Source organism: Artibeus jamaicensis, unplaced genomic scaffold (assembly GCF_021234435.1).
Source record: "Artibeus jamaicensis isolate MK-2021 breed Jamaican fruit bat unplaced genomic scaffold, CSHL_Jam_final contig_786, whole genome shotgun sequence".
Taxonomy (NCBI): domain Eukaryota; kingdom Metazoa; phylum Chordata; class Mammalia; order Chiroptera; family Phyllostomidae; genus Artibeus; species Artibeus jamaicensis.
Genome location: NW_026521971.1, coordinates 3,877,069 through 3,895,600, shown reverse-complemented (window position 1 = coordinate 3,895,600; position 18,532 = coordinate 3,877,069). Strand labels below are relative to the sequence as shown.

Below are 18,532 nucleotides of genomic sequence, written 5' to 3'. Positions count from 1 at the left end.
CTACTTGGAGGTGAAGGGGAAAAAATAAAGATTTAGATACACCCTAGAGTTTAATAGGATATAGTTAAGCTATAATAAAAACAGAAACCTAATAGCATTAAAATATTTTATGTCCAAGGAAAAATGTTTTCAACAACTGCTGTGAATTCTTTTATTTTACTATAAAGGGATCATAAAATTTTACTGCATATAGAGACAATGACTGACAAAGTACCAGTTATCGTCAACATCCCCTGAATTATCGTTTAAAGCTTCTTAGAATATAAAAGAGGTGTTGTTGTTCCTTTTTTTTCTTTAGCTCATACACTGGTTTTTCTTACACTGGATGGATTATCTTTAACGTAGTAGGTGGAGTCAGATATTTTTTTCCTCCTTAACTGAATCTCTATTCTTATTTCATGAAAATATACATGTAAGTTTACACAAACATCAGTTTGGAATGAATATTGCTTTTACTACTCTAACAGATTTTTTTTAAAAAGTAAATAAAAATATAAAGAATTTCTTCAATTGAAACATTGATTTTAAAAAGTCCCAATATTAAAAATTAAGCCAATACTTTTCTTCCAACACAATGTGTATTTTTTTAATATCCAGTGCAAAACTCCAAAGACAGTATCAAAATCATCCCATACTAAAGATTAGTTTTGCAAGGTTATATTTGTCAAAAGATGAAAATTTCATCTGCATTATCTCATTGGTTAACATGAGAATAAATAAGGCATGTTAAAACATTTTTAAAAGAAAAAAGTATAACAAATGACCAGCAGATCATTTTCTGAGCAACAGTTTCAATATAGAATAGTGAAACCTATTTTGTGAAGAGAATTATACAATATAAAATTAGCAATTCGCCTTTAAAGGAAGAATCATACAGTCGGAAGAAAAGTCCAGTTCTCCCCAAGTGATATTAAAGTATAGGCATTTGTTTACATGCTATTTCAGTGTTTATCATGACAACAGACGGTGTTACAAAAGATGTACAATGTAGTCTTCAGATTATAGAGAAGTAAAAATATTTTATATTTTAAGACTTCGTGTTATTACTTAGATGTGTCTTTTTAAAAATGTAATCTTTTATTGTATTTTTTGTCCATTACCATTTAGTCCCTTACACCCCCTCCCCCACTGAGGAGGTTTCCTCTTCAGCATGGCACCAATAAACTGTTCACAAGGAGAAAAGGAAGTAGGATCAGGAGATGCTCACCAGCACACAGACATAGTAGTCCACGCAACTGACACGAACAGAAAAAGTCAGCTTCCCAAACGATGTTATCCACTCACTCCCTTTTTTCCCTAAGACACAGCTCCTGATACTAATAAACACTGTTACGAACATACTTCCTTGATTTCAGCATTTCACTGAACATGTATAAAAAGTTCAGCACACAGGAATCTACCTGCTCTACTTCCTGACACACAGCACAGCACGCTGAGTGGATGTGCCGGACAGTGCGGAAAGGGCAGGGAACTGAACGGAGGTAAGGGCAGGGAGGAAGGAAAGGTTACATGTAACAAAATCAGGAATCAAAATAAACTGAAGGACAATGTCAAATGGACATACTAAGAAACACAACATGCAATCAAATGTACAGTAGGACATTTAATTAAACGACTGTACTCAGGAACTCAAAAGAGGATTTCTAAGCAGTCAGCTGCTGAACATCACCTTGAAAATAGCTAAATGACAGACACATCATAAAAGTGGATAAACATATAAATAAAGATGTAAGCATTTGTGTGTGTCAGAAGTTATACTGCTTTGAGTAAATTACTAAAATTTTATATTTTAAGCTTCTGCAAGAAGAAACTCGTGTAGCAATTTAGCTGCCAAAATGTTACAACTGATTATGTAGTCACCCAACATTGTTCTCTATGGTTTGTGCAAGGTTAAAACTGCTGAGGTCACTGTCTCAGATGCCAGTGCGCACAGTTCCCACGCACAATGCTACACCTCTCACTGTAAAGAGCAGCACACAGTCCAGCTCATCGTGTCAGGCATCACTGCAACACCTGAAGGCTTGCTGCTTTTCTCCTGATAAAAAAGGTATGAAACATGACATCCATTTGCAAGCAGAGGCTGCACTAACTGGGAGCAAGCCTGAATAACACAATATACGCCTTTTTAAACTTTTAATTATCTTTTCTTTTAATAGGAAGCATGGATTTTTTTAAAAAGATTTATTTACTTTTAGAGAGTGGGGAAAGGTGAGAAAGAGAGGGAGAGAGACTTCGATGTGTGGTTGCCTCTTGCACACCCCATACTGGGGGCCTGGCCCACAGCCCAGGCATGTGCCCTGCCTGGGAATCGAACTTGGCGACCCTTTGGTTCGCAGCCCGTGCTCCATCCACTGAACTACACCAGCCAGGGCACTTTTAATTATCTTAAGTTTCTGGGTCCTGCAAATCTACTTTATAATCTCAAAAAGCATTTTAAATTGCAAATACATACATTGTAACTTTAAAGTTCAGTGGAATTTTTTTCAAATCCAAAGTTTATAATAGTTTATTTAGAACAAACACAGAATAAAATATGTATTAATAAAGAATATTATTTTCAGAAGGGGGGCAAAAGAAATTTCCTTCTGTCCTTACTATACACATCTACCCGATATTTTTTTTTTCTAACTACCTTGCTTCGAGAGAAAACACTGTTGGAAAAAATCTGGAGTGGAGGGGTGAAGAGAGCCACAAATAGATTTGTAATTAAACTAACCAACGTTATTTTTTACATGTTTCATGTACAGGTGGATTCCTATATATTTCTTAATATTTGTGTTCTGACAGTCAGAAAACTGAGTGCTGTTTGTATCAGTGTTACAGCCTACCATGTCCAAAACTGAAACCACAGTAAGTGCTAATGCAAAGGGACAATTCCTCAGAAAAAAACTAAAAACATTCTGAATATATGAGTAATAATAATAAATGTTTTAAGCATGTTTTGAAACTAAGTGTATGAAAAACAAAATATAGTGAATGCAGTTCCACGCAAACCTTAAGAATGTTTTTTTCTATTATATTACATATGCTAGTCTCAGAATGCATCGTATTTCACCAATAATGTAATGTGCAGTTTTCATTAAAAAGCTTATTTTTTTTGTAAATATGAATTGTTTGTAGTGTTCAGTACATATGGTCTTAGGCAATTAAAAAATATACAACCTATCATTGCTGAAAAGCAAACACTAAATAATTCCTTTTGGAACAATGGTTAAATCAATTAATGCCATTTAGATCAATAAATAAGAAGCTGCCTAAACCCAGAACACTAAAAATAAAAATTTTAACATCTAAAGCCTATGTAAATGCCAAAGCATACAAACAAAATATCTGTGTCTTGTCTCATGAAAATACATGTTACAAAATTTCACAGCCATACTTCAAACAATCTTGAATCATTAGTTTGTTTTGTTCCATCAACTAAAAATACCTTAGATATTACCTTTAGTATACTGTAGGCTTACTTCACAGACTAATAGGTATAATGGTTTCAGTTGTTTAGCACATGAAGCATCTATTTAGAATAGCCCAAAAGTAGTAATGAAATATGAGACATAACCATACTCTAAAGAAAAAGCAAATATGATTTGGTTAGGTGTTACACTTGAACCTATGTACAAATTCAAAGCCACTGCTCATGCCCTGAGTGCATCTGTCAGCATACGGTGGTTTTTGAGCAAAAGCAGGGGGGAAAACCACCCAAACAAACAGGAAAACAAATTTGGAAAGTCCAGGCCAAAAAATCTTGTGTGTCAAAATAAAACCAAGAAGCTTTGGGATTATTCACAACCTTCCTTTAAACCTGGCCCTCCTTCCCTGCCTCACTCACTCACTGGGAGGCTTGACTTCACTGCTATTCTCCTCTACCCCGTGCACCGCTCTGCCATGCATCATAGGGTAAGGAAAAGCAGCAGTGCCACAACCATAACCAAGATCGGCGAGGCGGGACAGAGCTTTGATGCTGCCCGGAGGTCTCCCTGGGCTGACTTTGTACCCTGCAGCTTTGGTTGTGCCCAAAGGTCTGCCTGGACTCGTCTTAAATCCAGCTGCTTTGGTGGTCCCCAGGGGTCTGCCTGTGCTGGTCCGGTATCCTGCTGATTTGGTGGTTCCAGAAGGCCGGCCACGCTTACCAGATCGATTGAGACTTTTCTTTTTCTTTAGTTCATCTTTTATCTCTATGCTTCTGCCACTTGTAGTCTGCAAGTGCGTGTCGTTTAACGGGTCTGGCCTCTGACAAGCCATTGGTTTGTGGCTGACTGTGTGGCTGTATTTGCTTTGCTGGGAGGAGTATATGTCAAACTGATCGGCAGCTCTCATGGCATCTTCACTGAGGCAAGAAGGCTTGCCAGGCCCACAGAAAGCTGGATTACTGTTGGCAACAGGATGCATCATTTTCTACCAAAAATAAAATACAAATATGCATAAATACACATATACAAATATATATCTGCATGACAGCATTCAGTGGGAAAACAGTCTGTCTTCCAGCAACTATGCAGGCTACCTAAAATTAGGCCGACCAGGCAGGGCTCCAGACCACTTATAAACACACACACTTCAGCAGATTCAAAGATACTTGTTTTTCTCAATTTAATCATGGGTAGAGACAAAATGCCATATAAACTCAACGATAATACAGATATAGTAGCTATAATACTCTCTGCTTAGGAAATTAAAAGGTGTGTAGGTAGAAAAATGTTATATTCTGTAGGAATATCTTCTATTTTCCTATATAATCTATATTCTCTTTTCTTTTAAATTACTAAACCCCAAAAGGATAACAGTAAAGACAAGAACTCTTATTAAGATGATTTTTTCAGTTTGCCTAACATTCTTAGAATGTGTCTCCCTTTGGCCTTTTATTGTATTTCTCACATGTATAATTCTGATCTGGCCACAGTTTCCAAAACTCACTCATCATTACTGCAATTTATTATTTATACAGAATCCTGAGTGTATGTTACACTTTACAATAGATGGAATGTACCAAACAAGGAACACAATCTCTTGGCCTAATGTCTGGACTCCCTTCAAACTACTCTATTCAAACAGAAGGCAATACCAATATAAAGAGTAAACAAAGGTTTCCATTAGCTAAAATGTTTGTTAAATGAGCGAACATTTATATAAACAATTGAGACCTATATTACAAAAACGTGGGTAAAAACCGTAACAAAATACTTTGCTTTGAAGGTCTGGTTATTAAGACAAAAAGCTGAATGTACAACACCGCTTTCTCCCTTGATCATAAATAGCACGTGGATATGTTTCCCTCCCAGGAGCCCCGTGACACACCGCCTAAAGTCTGTTTCGTCTGTAAGGGCCACCCTGAGATCTGTTTTCTCTTTATAAAGGCTGTACCACCACCACCACTGTGACAAACCAGGGCTAACAGCCACATCATTAAAACACACAGAAAATGAAGAGTTTACGAAAAAGATAAATATATGGGTTCTGATTCAGAAAGAGTCTCAAATGTATACGAAGGCCTAGCCCCAAGTTGTTAGATATTTCCTTATACCCTTACCACATGCAAAAGTGCACCAAAACCTCACAAAAGTAGTTACTCTCAGAGGCAAAAAACAGTTAATGAATGTGAGTCAAAACCACTGTAAATTTATTTCAGTTTATAAAGGCCAGAGGAAATGGGGATCAAGTCACAGAATTGAATTCTGTTAAATTACTAAGTATTTGCTGAAAATCATCAGATACAGGGCTGTTAGCCAGCTGGCTTAAAGTCTTAACTGTCAAGGAAAAACACTGACAATGAGAAACTATGTGTTTATGACAGAAGCCTTATAGTCTTAGAACATAAAACAAGACTGAGCTAACTAAACACAAATATAAAGGAGTAATTCTTCACTCATTCCTCAGGGATACAGTGAGAACTAGGTTACTAATTATCACTAGCTCAAATTCTAATTTCAGATGAGAAATAAGGAGAGATCATCAAGACATGTTCAAAATGTATTAACATTAGCTGGAAGTTAACAGTTTTTGAACATTTTCTATGTGTCAGGTAATAGGATTACACTTTGCACATTATCTGATTTAATCATCACCACAACTCTATGAGGAGCATACAATTATTAACTCTGTTTTACAGAAACTGAGGCAGACTGCAGCAACTTCCCAGGGTCACCCATTAGGAAATGGTAAAGCCAAATACGAATCAAGATCACCTGCCTTCGGAACCAACAATATCAGTATAGTGTAAAACCGTACCAGGGTTTCTCAATAGTAGCCCTGTTACCTGGGTCATAATTCCTCATTGTGGGGGGTTGTCCTGTGCATTGTAAGATGCTTAGCAGCATCCCTGGCTTCTACTCGTAGATGTTTGTAACTACACCCTCTTCTTTCTCCTCCCAACTTCTGACAACCAACAATTTCTCCATTCATTGCCAAATATTCCCTGGGGGACAAAATCCACCCCCAACAATGAGAATCACTCAACTATACTAAAATGAAAATATAGGACTTAATTTAAAATATTTCTGATTAAGTTTTTATTTACTTCTTTAGCCCCTACCTATTCAAACATTCACAAAACCTTCCTGTTGATAACATCTATAAACATTTGTTTTCCAAATTGAAGAGGAGCCAATACTGGGATTTGTGCAGGGACCAACCACATTCCTCTCCCCTTCATGTTATAAGCTAATTGAGGAATATGCACAGACATTAGATAGGAATCAAAACACTAGTTTATTTCCAATAAAGATGGAATAGAGACCAATCGCAAATACAAAGAGAAACATACTCAGACTTTTGAGCAGAATATTGTAGAGAAAAGGTGGCCCCTGTTTCAATGTTATTATTCAGAAATCACCCTTCTGGAAAGCTCTAGTAAAAAGAGGCAGAAAGGTCCAAATTCTCTTCCATAGGAAGCACTGCCAGTAAATGGAGAAAAACTTTTCCCTACACTGCTTTATAGTTCCTTTTCACTGCTGTATAGTTCATGCTTTTTAAGTTCCTATCACTAACTTACCAATACCTTCCCTCAACCCTACAGTCTTTAACTTCATTTTTTCTTAATATATCAGAACATTTACCATCTATTAGCACTCAGAATATATAGAATCCCAACTTAGATTTGTGTTAGAATTTTATTTCATTTGAAAACTTTTATAAGAATCTATTTCAGCCAAATTGATGACATATGCTGGGAAGCAAGATCTCAAATGCTCCCACATTAACACTGGGCAATTTTAGAGGCAAGATGCTATTTGACATCCATTACTCAGAAACCAACCAACACTGGAAAGAAAGAAAAAAAACAAAACAATCACTGTAAAAAAATAGTTCTGCCCTGACTGGTGCAGCTCAGCTGGTTGGGTGCCTTCCTGCAAAAATGAGAGGCCTGGGGTTGGATTCTGGGTCTGGGAACAGGCCTGGGTTGCAAACTCTATGCCCCTTCTCCCCGAGAGGCAACAGTTTTGATGTTTCTCTCCCTCTCTTCCCTTCTCTCTAAAAATAAATAAATAAAATCTTCATAAAACTTTCCCAATTAAAAAAACTAAAGTATTCCTTCAATTTTTTTAAAACAAAGTACCTTTCCCCAATTCCTTTAACCTTTCCCAGAAATGTATGCATTTGGTTTGTATTATGTTAATTTACTTCTGACAAAGCTCACATTTACTGAGGACCAACACCATGCAAAGCACTAATACACAAAAAAGGAGTAAAGCTGTTTATTCCAACAAAAAGACAACGACACAGGGACTTAAAGTACATTTCTAAGGGCAGTTTTCTGTATATTCTGCATTTTCCTGCCCCGCTGCTGCCAAGAAAGCAGTGCAGTATTTTGCTTATTCCCTAACTACTTAACAACCTGGGCAAGAAATTTATTTTAAGTTACTCATGTAAATAGTTATCTAAAAAAGAAAACAGAGCTAAAACCAATCTTTTTCTACTTTCAGATTTCGACCTGTTAAGACTGCACCATTAGATCCTTGTGTGTGTAAACTATTTACATGGAGGTGTAAGTGTGCCGTAGTTGTATATACAGGCATTAATCCTGCACTTAATAATCCTTTCCCACTCCCACTTCAGGGCTCGCTGTTACTTCTTGAAGGACTCTTCCCACACTACGCGCAGAGTTTACTGAAAGTACGCAGAGCACATTTCCTATCTCGGAATTAATTCCACGATTCTAGAAAGTCTGGACTTAGTGAAAGACAAGCATTACAGAACAGACTGTGTGTGGACTACCAAGAGTTAGTTAATTATCTATTAAAATAGTTCACTGAATATAAGGGAGCCAACTAGGAGCTTCTATATATTTTAACTATGTCTAAGTTAGAATTTTTAAAGCTTACGGTAAATTTTGCCATCCCTGGAGTTGTTCTGACGGTGTGTGTAGCCCCTAAAGTCTTCCGGTGAGCTGTTCTTTAGGAAACAATTCCTTTCCCTCCCCCTGAGGGGTGGAGGTCATTAATACCATGAAGAACTATATTTTTAGTAACTTTCAAAACATTCATGAAGCTTTCTAAACACGGAGGAAATCTGCCTTTCGAGAATTCCAAGTTCTGCCCTCTTCCAAAGATCCAACGTCATATAATTCTCAGAGATGTATTTCAGATCATTTGGCTTCTAACAACTGTACAGGATCATAGACGAATTTAAACCTCTAAATGAAAGTCCGTTTGTGACTCACCCACCTCAATCACCCAGAAAGTCCACGCAGCAAAGACCAAACAAATGCCAATAGCTCCGCGTCCTGCCCACCACGGAAAGTTTTGACACTAGGGCAGAGCGTATAACGGCCTCTTTGTCTTCTTTCCACTCCTTAATTGCGCCCTACGGCGCAGTTTCCCCACTGCCAGAATCCTTAGCTGACAGTAGGCCTTGGGAAACGCAGTACCTGTTGTGCCTGAAAGCGATTATTACTGTATTAGCAATAACAACTTTGCAGACCATACACGCCCACGCTTAGAGAAAGGGATGTGCGCCCTCCATAATCGAAATCTCCCGTCCGCCGAGCGAGCACTCGGAGTTGTGCAAGCTGCAGAAGTCCACAGGCCACTCCATCGCGATGTCCCCGTCGAAGAGGGCTGCTGATTTTGACCTCTGAGGGAAGAAAGGATGACCCCTCCCGTCCGCAGCAGAGGAATTTCCCCCCATTAATGGCTCCAAGCCCAGGGAAGAGCAGGCTACGGCCCGGGCCCCTCCTCCCGCTCCGGGCTAGGCCAGAGCTCCTCCTCAGGCGCGGGTCCGAGACCTCGCCTCACTAGCTGGCAGGGCCCCGTTCTCGCCATCGTCTAGACTTCTCCACGAGACCCCGCGGCCCCGACTCTACTCCCAGCCGAGCTGACAACTCCCCTCGCGTCCACCTACCTCAGCCGCTAGTAGCCCGGCACCTCAGCGCGCCCAGGGGCTGCCCATCGGCCGCGAACCTCACGCTGGCAATGCTCCCTTCCAAGCCCGCCGCCTCTGCACTGCGCGGAGAAGAGCCCAAGGCAGAATGGCAGACACGTAGGTCGGCGGCGGCGGCGTGGCGGAGGATGGCTACCGACTACGGCTGCGGCCACAGTTCAGGGTCCTGCCCCGAACGCCAAAGGAAGAGGCCAATACAGCCCCGCACTGAGAGGGGGCGGGGTGGGGCGTGCGCGAGCCCATGAGGACCGCGCACGCGCACGCACATCGCGAGATCCAATCTCCCGCCGACGACCAGCGCGTAAGCTCGAGGAAAGGAAGGAGGCAGCCAGAATGCGCTTGCGCGTCGTGGGACCCGCCGGAGGCGGAGCGTAGACGCCAGTGTTTCAGACTCTAGTAGACCCTGGGCTGCTGCCGGGATGGAGGTACCCACCAAGAGGGAAATAACTTTAGTGAGTTGTTTCACCCCAATTCTGTGATGATGAAACTACTGATCCCATTTCTCAGGTTACAGGATTAGTAAATGGTGGAGTCAAGATTTGAATACAGCAGTCTTGTTCCAGCTTTTAAGCACTGTTGGCACAGATTTATTTTCTCATTGTGCTAGGCGCTGCTCCAAGCATATTAAAGACTCGGCTTCTGCCCTGTAGTTGCTTATGTTGGGTAGAGTGAGACCTCCACCTGCAAACAAAATACAAGTATCCAAATAATAGGTGGTATTTGGATTCTCAGTTCTAGGATTACATGATAATGAAATGCCCGATTTTGTGGGACACCCTTAATTTAAAGTTTTTACATCCATGACCTCCTCAGAATTGCCATATTCATTCATGCTCACAAAAAGTAGTTTGCTTACAAACCCGCCCACTCTTTTACATAGTTATTGAGATTTCTGGCATGTCAGTCACCCCATATATACCATTTAGCAGAAGGGGTTAGTTTCCGTAGTTGTTCTTCCATGAATTTGAAGATGTCAGAAAGGCCAGTATCTAGAATTAGGAAGGCTGCTGAGAGGAAGACACTTGATTAGAAGTGCAAAGAGGCTAGAAGTGGGTGCCTGTCCTTTTTGCCCAGTGTTTGAGGAGATGGTTCTCAGCACCAAGCTCTAACGTGATGAGCACAGAGCAAGTTCCCTGGCCAGGTTCTGCTGTCAGTAGGAAAGAAAGGAGGAGCAACTTTTCTGGGTGAACACACAAGCCAGGAGTGAAATCAAATTCAGTACATAAAACAGGCAGGCCCATTCATTTTCTGGCAGGCAGTGTTTCATAACTTGATTTTAAATACCATTCTAATTACTATGAAAACACTAGAAAACAAGACTGATCATACTAGTATTACTTACATATAAAATGAAAATACCCATATATAAAACAGCTAAAATGTGTACACATAATGTGTTGGTTTATTCATATTAAATATCACTTCAACAAACTTCTTTAAAATGTTTCCCTAAGCATGGCTTCTTTTTTAAATGGAATTTGAGAATGCATTAGTTTCCCATACCATCACTATTCCAGATCCATAACTTTTAACTTCTATCTGAAATGGCATTTGTATATAAAATCACTTAACAGAAACTTTTGTATTAACAAGGTCAAATAATTTACAAGCCCAAATTCTCCTTTGGAGAAGGAGCCAAAGTAACAGAGAAGTCAGATATTCCTGGGTTTGAATGCCATTTTGCTATTTGACTCCTTTGGTACCTTGGGCAAATCACTGCTATGAAGACAATGCCCTCATTGTAGGGCTGTGCAATTAAATGAGGTACTAGGTGAGTAGAGATGTGATTTTAAATTCCAGGTCTACCACTTCCTAGCTGTATGACTGTGGATAGTGATTAGTCAATTCAATTCAACAGGAATGTATTGAATGCAAGGAACTACATAATGCCATTTCAGATAAAAGAGAACTAAGGTTCAAAACATATACTAGGGATACAGGATAGACATGATTCCTGACCTCAAGAAGTTTACATTTGGTGAGGTAGACAAAAGCTCAAATAATCAGTATAGCATTAAATGAAAAGTGATCTGGTGTTTTCTGATAATTATCTCAGGTTGGTCTTAATGAGGTACACAATACAGGTATACAACGTACCACTACTTCTGGAAGTAGAGGTTTTTTCAAGAGCGTAGCCATTTATCATCACTTCAATTACAACAAAAGCATACTTTTCAATCTCACATTATTTGATGTACCTCCCATTTCTTCTTCAAAAGCATACACCCTGGCCTCGACCAGAGTGACTCAGGTGGTTGAGTGTTGTCCCGCAAAGTGAAAGGTCACCAGGTAGGTTCCCAGTCCGAGCACATGCCAGGATGCGGGCCCAGTCCTATATGAAGCTTGTGCCTCCTATAGGCTGATTGTGCAGGAGGCAGCCAATCGATGTTGCTGTCACATATCAATGTCTCTCTCCCTCTTTTCTCCCTCCCTTCCCCTCTCTCTAAGAATAATAAATACAATCTTTAAACAAAAATGATGTACACCCTTGTAATATAATTTGGACTCAAAACTTTTCTTTTTCTTCTCCAAACCTTCAGCCTGGCCCAGGGCAGGCCAAACCATAAAGACAAATCACCAGTTAGTAAGATTTTTGAATAAAAAATAATAAAAAAGGTCACTGTATATGTGCAAAAGGAAGGACATAAAAAGAATCTGTCTGGAGCTGAGAACTGGCTGCCTCTAAAGACCTTTCAAATGAGGCAACAAGTATTCTTAAACACTTTAATGTCAAAGAAAAGATACACATAGAAAAAAGGAATCTCACTTTCTAGACTTTAGTGCACCACCAATTGTCCTTACAGGTACATGGCTTATAAAACAATTTTGAAAGTTACAGTAATATTGAAACATATCACAGGAAAACCCACTCCCACTTACCCATTGTAGTGATAACAGTACCAGTATTTACCAAGTGCTTACCACATATATACCAGACACTGTCTTTCTATGCTTTAAGGCTTTCTATGTTGTTATTTCACCTCATTTTCACAACTCTGAGAAATAGATATAATATTCTCATTTTATATACAAAAAAACAGACGTTTCAAAGCATTTAAGCAACTTGCCTAAGGCTGTCCAAGTACCTCCCATACATGTAAATTTATTTTTAATTATGTATACAAACAGTTGTACCAATACTGTAAGGAAATAGTATTCATAATATATTTTGTAACAACACATCATAAAACCTACTCAAAAAAATTTAAAGGATGATTTTAAAATAAATACAAATAGATGCTCTGGTGTAGTGTTCCGGCTTCCCAATGGCTTACTATACATGTGCCCCACTTTTGAGACCACTGCTTTGTATCAGAGAAGTCAAAATCCAAGAGCAAAAGAAAGTCAAGATCATCACTTGTTTTCAAACTTGAATGTGTATCACAGAATCATTACCACCCCAGACACACTAATAATAGCAACAGCAGACCAATAAAAAGTTACAGAGGAACTTATGTCTCTTTGAAGTTTCCAGGCATGCACTCCCCCGCTCCCTCCACCAAGCTTTCCAAATCTGAAACTTGGGCCTAGGATGGCTTTTGGGATAGAGAGGACTCTTTTCCAAAAATCCACAATATAGTTCTGGGTATCTCAGCTCCCAGAAGGCTCTTAGGCAAAGGCATGGAGAAGAAATACTCCCTTCAAAGATCTCTGCACTGGCTGGACCCAGGCACCTGAGAGCCTCCAAGGAATTCAGGAGTAAAGGTCAAGGACACTTTAACATCCAGAACAGCTACAAGTGCCTGGAATTGATAGGCTGCTAAAAACCCATCTACTACAAAATGCCAAGTTCAAATGACGTGCTTTTTCTGTGGACAAAGAGCACATTTCTCACACGGAATTCTCACATGTTCTTTATTCTATAAATAGAAAAAACTAAAAAAGGAACTAAGATTTAAAACATGTACTACCACGATTTTCCAAATATTAAAAATGATTAGGATTTTTAAAAATTCTAAACTTTTTTACCATAATACCAACAATGTATGACAGAGTAACAGTTACAGTTCCCCAAAGGGATTCAAACTTTTTCATTTCATAGTTTCCCCCTCCACAACAGAACAAGGTTAATGCAAAGTTAAATTTTATTTTTGAAGGCTGGAGCTTCAAAACCATGTACTCCTATAGGCTGATGCTATGTTTGGAAGAGAACAAGGTCAAGAAAAAGAATAGAAAGTAAATTCTTCACCAGTCACATGATTTACAGTAAGTACTTACCATACATATATAAACTAAGCCAACTGGCACTAAAAAGGTGAAACCATTGATAATTGTGGCAATTTTGCAAAGAATACATTTGTTCACATTTTTTCTTCACATTTCCACTTGGATTCTTGCCTGAGGAACCTGTTAGTTGATACAGAACTTACAATCTTGCATCAAGTATCTGCATTGGCAACATGTCAGGGAATCTTTACCCAGGGAGGGAAGTGTAGCCACTGTTAGCTCCAGAGAGCTGGGCTAAGAGACTGTCTTTTTTTATTAGTCGGTGTGAACAAAGATGTTGCTAAACTCCAAGTTAAAAGCCCCACTCATCTGAGATTTTATTAAGGTGTTCTGATGGTTACACTTAAATAGAATATAAAGTCTACCCCTCCAGATATACTCATTTATTTGCATTCTCTGTATATTTATTCGCACTACATTTTTAAACATTAACTTCCACTTTCAAGTAAACAAATACTATCGGGGGGGAAGCTTTTCATGTCAGAAACAGAAAGTATAAGAAAATGTCAATAAATTGCAATTCTTATTTAAAACCATGTACCAAAATGTGAACTGGTAGCTCCAGACTCCAATCTAATAGGAAAAATATTCTCATGCACCACAATGGGCTAGCCACGCAAAGCTCCTGCCTGCTCTGAACACTCAGCAACCATCATCTATAAAGCACCAAAATGGAGCATTTTACTATAAACAAAGTGTAGCTTTTTACCCTAAACTTCATTGCAGCTCCTATCTAAGCAAGTACTGTGTTATCTGTCACTAAATGACTGCAGGATGGGATTATCACACAAAGAAAGGCAGCACAGGGAAAAGACACACAGCCAAGTTACACATTTGGAGGCTGGGCTCTCTAGCCTTTCTTAAAATGCTAATGTGTTAAGTTAGGAAAGGACCCCACTCGGGCTTTGTGGGAATTATATAATCTCAGGCATTCAAGAATTGGCTCTACTCAAACACCTCTGTATGTGGAGGGGCTGACTGCTTTGAAGGAACCATCACACTCAGAGGTACACTGTGCCTGTGAACACCCATGTGCACTCACCAGGCTAGTAAGCCCTGATATACAGCAAATGATAAAGTATGTAAAGGGAGCTGGAGAGAATTCAGCCATTATCATTTAATTCTATACTTTCCTATCCACGAGAAGAGTGTCACTGTGGTAAAACACCAACTGGCACACGAACCAATTATTTCCCCTATAGTTTATCTGTCTTATGCCAAATACAAGTATCATCAAAGACTAAGAGGTTGTTTAGGAACATATGTTTGAATAAAGCTGTATATTTAGGGTAGTAAGTTGCCAGAATTTGAAAATAAAGAGAGGCCTGACCAATGTGGCTCAATTGATACAGCATCATTACGCAATGCAAAAACAGCTGCAAGTTCCATTCCTGAGTAGGGCACATGTCAGGGTTGGGGGTTCGGTCCTGGGTCGGGGCACATACCAGAGGCTACCAATCCATGTTTCTCTCTCACATTAATGTTTCATTCCCTCGCTTTCTTCCTCCTCCCCCCTAAAAATAAATGAAATCTTTAAAATAAACACAGAATACAATACTTTGCTGCCATGACTACCAATATAAGCAAATTCAGATAAACAGCAAAAGAAAGACATTTCAGCAAAGATAATTTTAGGAAAATGCAGACTGAATCAACTTTATTTTATAAGGAATTTAGAAAATACGACCAAGTACTGATATTTTGTTAAAAACAAATTATGTATCATTCAAATTTTAAAAATCAAGGAGCTGATGTGACACTAAAAATGTAGTAACAGAGAAATGTGTTTCATTGTAGAACCAAATACTATCGATGGTTTGTATCAACTAGATATACAAATATAAATTAGTAATGCTGAAACACGGTAAAACGCCGAGTCCCAGAGTGATCCAGCAGGCTGAAGGAGCGCCAATCACCACCAAGGCAGGACTGCCGCACATTCTAGCAAAGAAAACAAACTACCACGAGGGAATGAAAATAAGAAAATAAATAAGCTGTGAGGAAAAGGAGCCCAAGATGCCCGGAATTTCAGGGTAAATGATTTATTTGGTTCTACTGGCCTGTTTTTTCCATTTTCTTCCTCTAAGAAAGACAGTGGATATGTGAAGCATCTAAGAATATTTCCCAGTTAATATTGTAGTTTTTCAGTAATAACACTATATTGCAGAAATAATGATCAGTAGTCATCACTTAGTAGTCAGTACAGTAATACTGTACTATTAAATTGATTTGTTTTAACAGCAATAGTATCCTTTCATTGTTTTTCTTTTCTTTTCTAAAATCTCCAAGTCAAGAATATTTGAAGGAACCATCTCTTAATTTAAGAAATACGTCTATTTAATTCTTAAAATTTTTCTTTTTTCAAGAAGTGACAATAATATAAAGTTATATACTATACCAGGAGTCTTGAAAAAAATATTAGGTAATCCAATTACAACAATTTAAATTAGAATACTTCAGGAAATATATCTAAGGGCTCAAAAATATGATTTACGATTCTTGTGAACTAAATTTGACTGAGGTGCTTATGTCTAAGTCTAAAACATGGAATAGTGACGTTTGAAAATTTTAAAGAAAATTCACAACCTACACAATAATCCTAAAGAAAAACTAGATTAAAATGAGTAGGGTGTTTATATGTACATATGTATAAACAAATATTTTCAGGGGGTAAAAGGAATTCTATTAGTATTTACAGACTCAAATTGATTTTTTAAAATGAAGATTAGAAAAAGAGTTAGTAGCTAGGTATAGAGCCAGAGGTTTTGAGGGGAACCTAAAAGTAGTAAATACTAAAACTCTTTGCAATGTAAAGAAATGCAAAAGACTCTTATACTACAAACCTTTAATTTTACAAAACCAAAAAGCAATCCAACTATTGCCCATTTATGATGATAAAAATCGAAACAAAAACTCTGAACCCATTTTGTAAAAATTCTATTATAACATTCTTAAATCCAGTTCATATTGTTCCACTGAGTTAAGTAAGATTTAAGCTCAAGGGGGACACAAAATCAGACAGAAGTGTACTTTTCCTACGGGGATGATCACCATTTCAGCACAAGAGGGTAAGATGAACAGCCCCTTCGCAACCTGTGTACTTTATTAACTTCAATAGAAAGTCCAACTAGTTCCCTTTTTTAAACTTCTGGAATACTACCCAGATATTTAAAATGTTAATATTTAAGCTTTACAATAAAGGACATCATACTCTGAAAACAGGCCCGCTTTCAATATGGTCTGATAATTCTTAGGGGTACTTACTGCAAGAGGATTTCTTTAGCAAATACTGGTCTCTTGTATTTTAAAAAATCATCAAGGCAGAATTTAAAAAATCTTAATTTACAATACAGTGTAAACTGCAGACAAGAACTGCCACACGTATCATGACCGGCACAGGTAAAGAGTTTTTTTCAGATGTTTTATAAAACTTTGTATCTTCCTTTATTTGTTGGTTGGTATGAATTTTGCTATAATAGAGAATAAAAGACACATGGTAAGAAAATGTCAAAGAAAAAAAAGAAACATACATTAAGGAAATTTCCTTTACCAACTACCAGATATTTAAAATACAAGCGTTACTATTACATGGAGGCAGAAAGAACTGCTCAGTAACAAATCCCTCCTGTGTTCACACGACAACTGGCCAACCGTTCTGCACTGACTAAGGGGGGTGGCGTCAGGTTCTTTTCTATGGCTCCTTGATGGAACACTCGCAAGCAATTGATTTAAAGCTTGTTTTTCTTCTTCCCTCTTGTTTTGTGTACATTCTATTCTTTAAACTTTTTATCCTCCCCTAAAGAATGTTCTATACAGAGAATTTTAAAAAGGCCTCAAAAACACATTCTTAGAGAAAGGATAACATTTCCTTCCAAAGGGTCCTCATCCCAATATACAAACTGTACAGAAAGTTTCTAAGCTTCAACCAACACTAGAGACACGGGGATGTTCTGGCTCCTTTGGAAAGCTGGTCCATGAAAGGTGCCTTTCCAAAATCAAATGAAGTCCTTACCTAAGTGTAAAAGCACTGATAACACCTGTAACTGCCAGAAAAATGTAGAGAAACTGGAAGGTTCACACAATGTTGGAGGGGATGTAAATTAGCATAACCACTCTGAAAAATTATTCTGTAATACCAACTTAAAGCTAAACTGCACATACCCTATAATTAGTGATTCTACTTCGAGGTTTCATAACCAAGAGAAAAGCATCCTGATGTGTATTAGAGAGACATGGAATAAAATATTTATAGAAGCATTATTTGTAAAAACCCAAAACTAAAATAATCCCAAATCTAATATATAAATAATTGTATGTTCACACAATTAAATGCTATATAGCCATGAAAAAGAATGAACTGCTACTTTTTCATGGAATAAGGACTGATTTCCTAAAAGTAATATGGAATAAAAGAAATTAGATATGAAAGGGTACACTGCATTGGATTCCACTTTACATGGAATTCAAAAATAAGCAAAACTAATCTATGATGTTAAAAGTGATCATTGCCCTGGCCGGTGTAGTTCAGTGGACTGATCACAGGCTGGGAATCAAATGGTCGCTGGTTCAATTCCCAGTCAGGGCACATGCCTGGGTTGTGGGCCACGTCCCCAGTATGGGGTGCATGAGAGGCAACCACATATTGATATTTCTCTCCCTCTTTCTCTCTCCCTTCCTCCCCTCTCTAAAAATATATTTTAAAATATTTAAGAAAAAAGGGGAACATTGTTACATCTGGGGGAGATGAACAGTGAAGAGGGGCCCGAGGAGGGATTCTGGGGCACTAGGAGACATTCTACACATCTTGGTGTGGATAGTGACCACATCAGTGTGCTTATGACTCTGTGAAAATTCGTCCAGCTATGTTTATGATTTGCATGCTTTTCTCTATGTTACAGTCTAATAGAACATTTATTAAAACAACAAAATA

The 18,532-nt window shown here is 38.3% G+C and overlaps 2 protein-coding genes across 8 annotated transcripts in view; both read right to left on the bottom strand.

Annotated features, from left to right (window-relative positions):
• The window catches only part of LOC119044169 (thioredoxin domain-containing protein 15), a 39,017-nt gene extending 29,413 nt beyond the window's left edge, over positions 1-9,604 (bottom strand). Inside the window, exons 1-2 of one of the 3 annotated variants that reach the window (XM_053672734.1) lie at positions 9,337-9,604; positions 4,131-4,395 (exon numbers count right to left, since the gene is read on the bottom strand). In XM_053672734.1, the coding sequence (XP_053528709.1) occupies positions 4,131-4,392 (262 nt within the window). In that variant the 5' untranslated portion in view covers positions 4,393-4,395; positions 9,337-9,604. Of the gene's footprint in view, positions 1-4,130; positions 4,396-8,318; positions 8,635-8,660; positions 9,274-9,336 lie in introns of those variants that run through there. The other 2 variants (XM_053672735.1, XM_053672733.1) reach the window with 2 other exon arrangements.
• Positions 9,605-16,523: 6,919 nt separating this feature from the next.
• DDX46 (DEAD-box helicase 46) overlaps positions 16,524-18,532 on the bottom strand; it is a 50,952-nt gene continuing 48,943 nt past the window's right edge. For all 5 annotated transcript variants that reach the window (XM_053672754.1, XM_053672756.1, XM_053672757.1 and 2 more), the window contains exon 23: positions 16,524-17,072. In XM_053672754.1, coding sequence (XP_053528729.1) covers positions 17,025-17,072 — 48 coding nt within the window. In that variant the 3' untranslated portion in view covers positions 16,524-17,024. The remainder of the gene's footprint in view (positions 17,073-18,532) is intronic.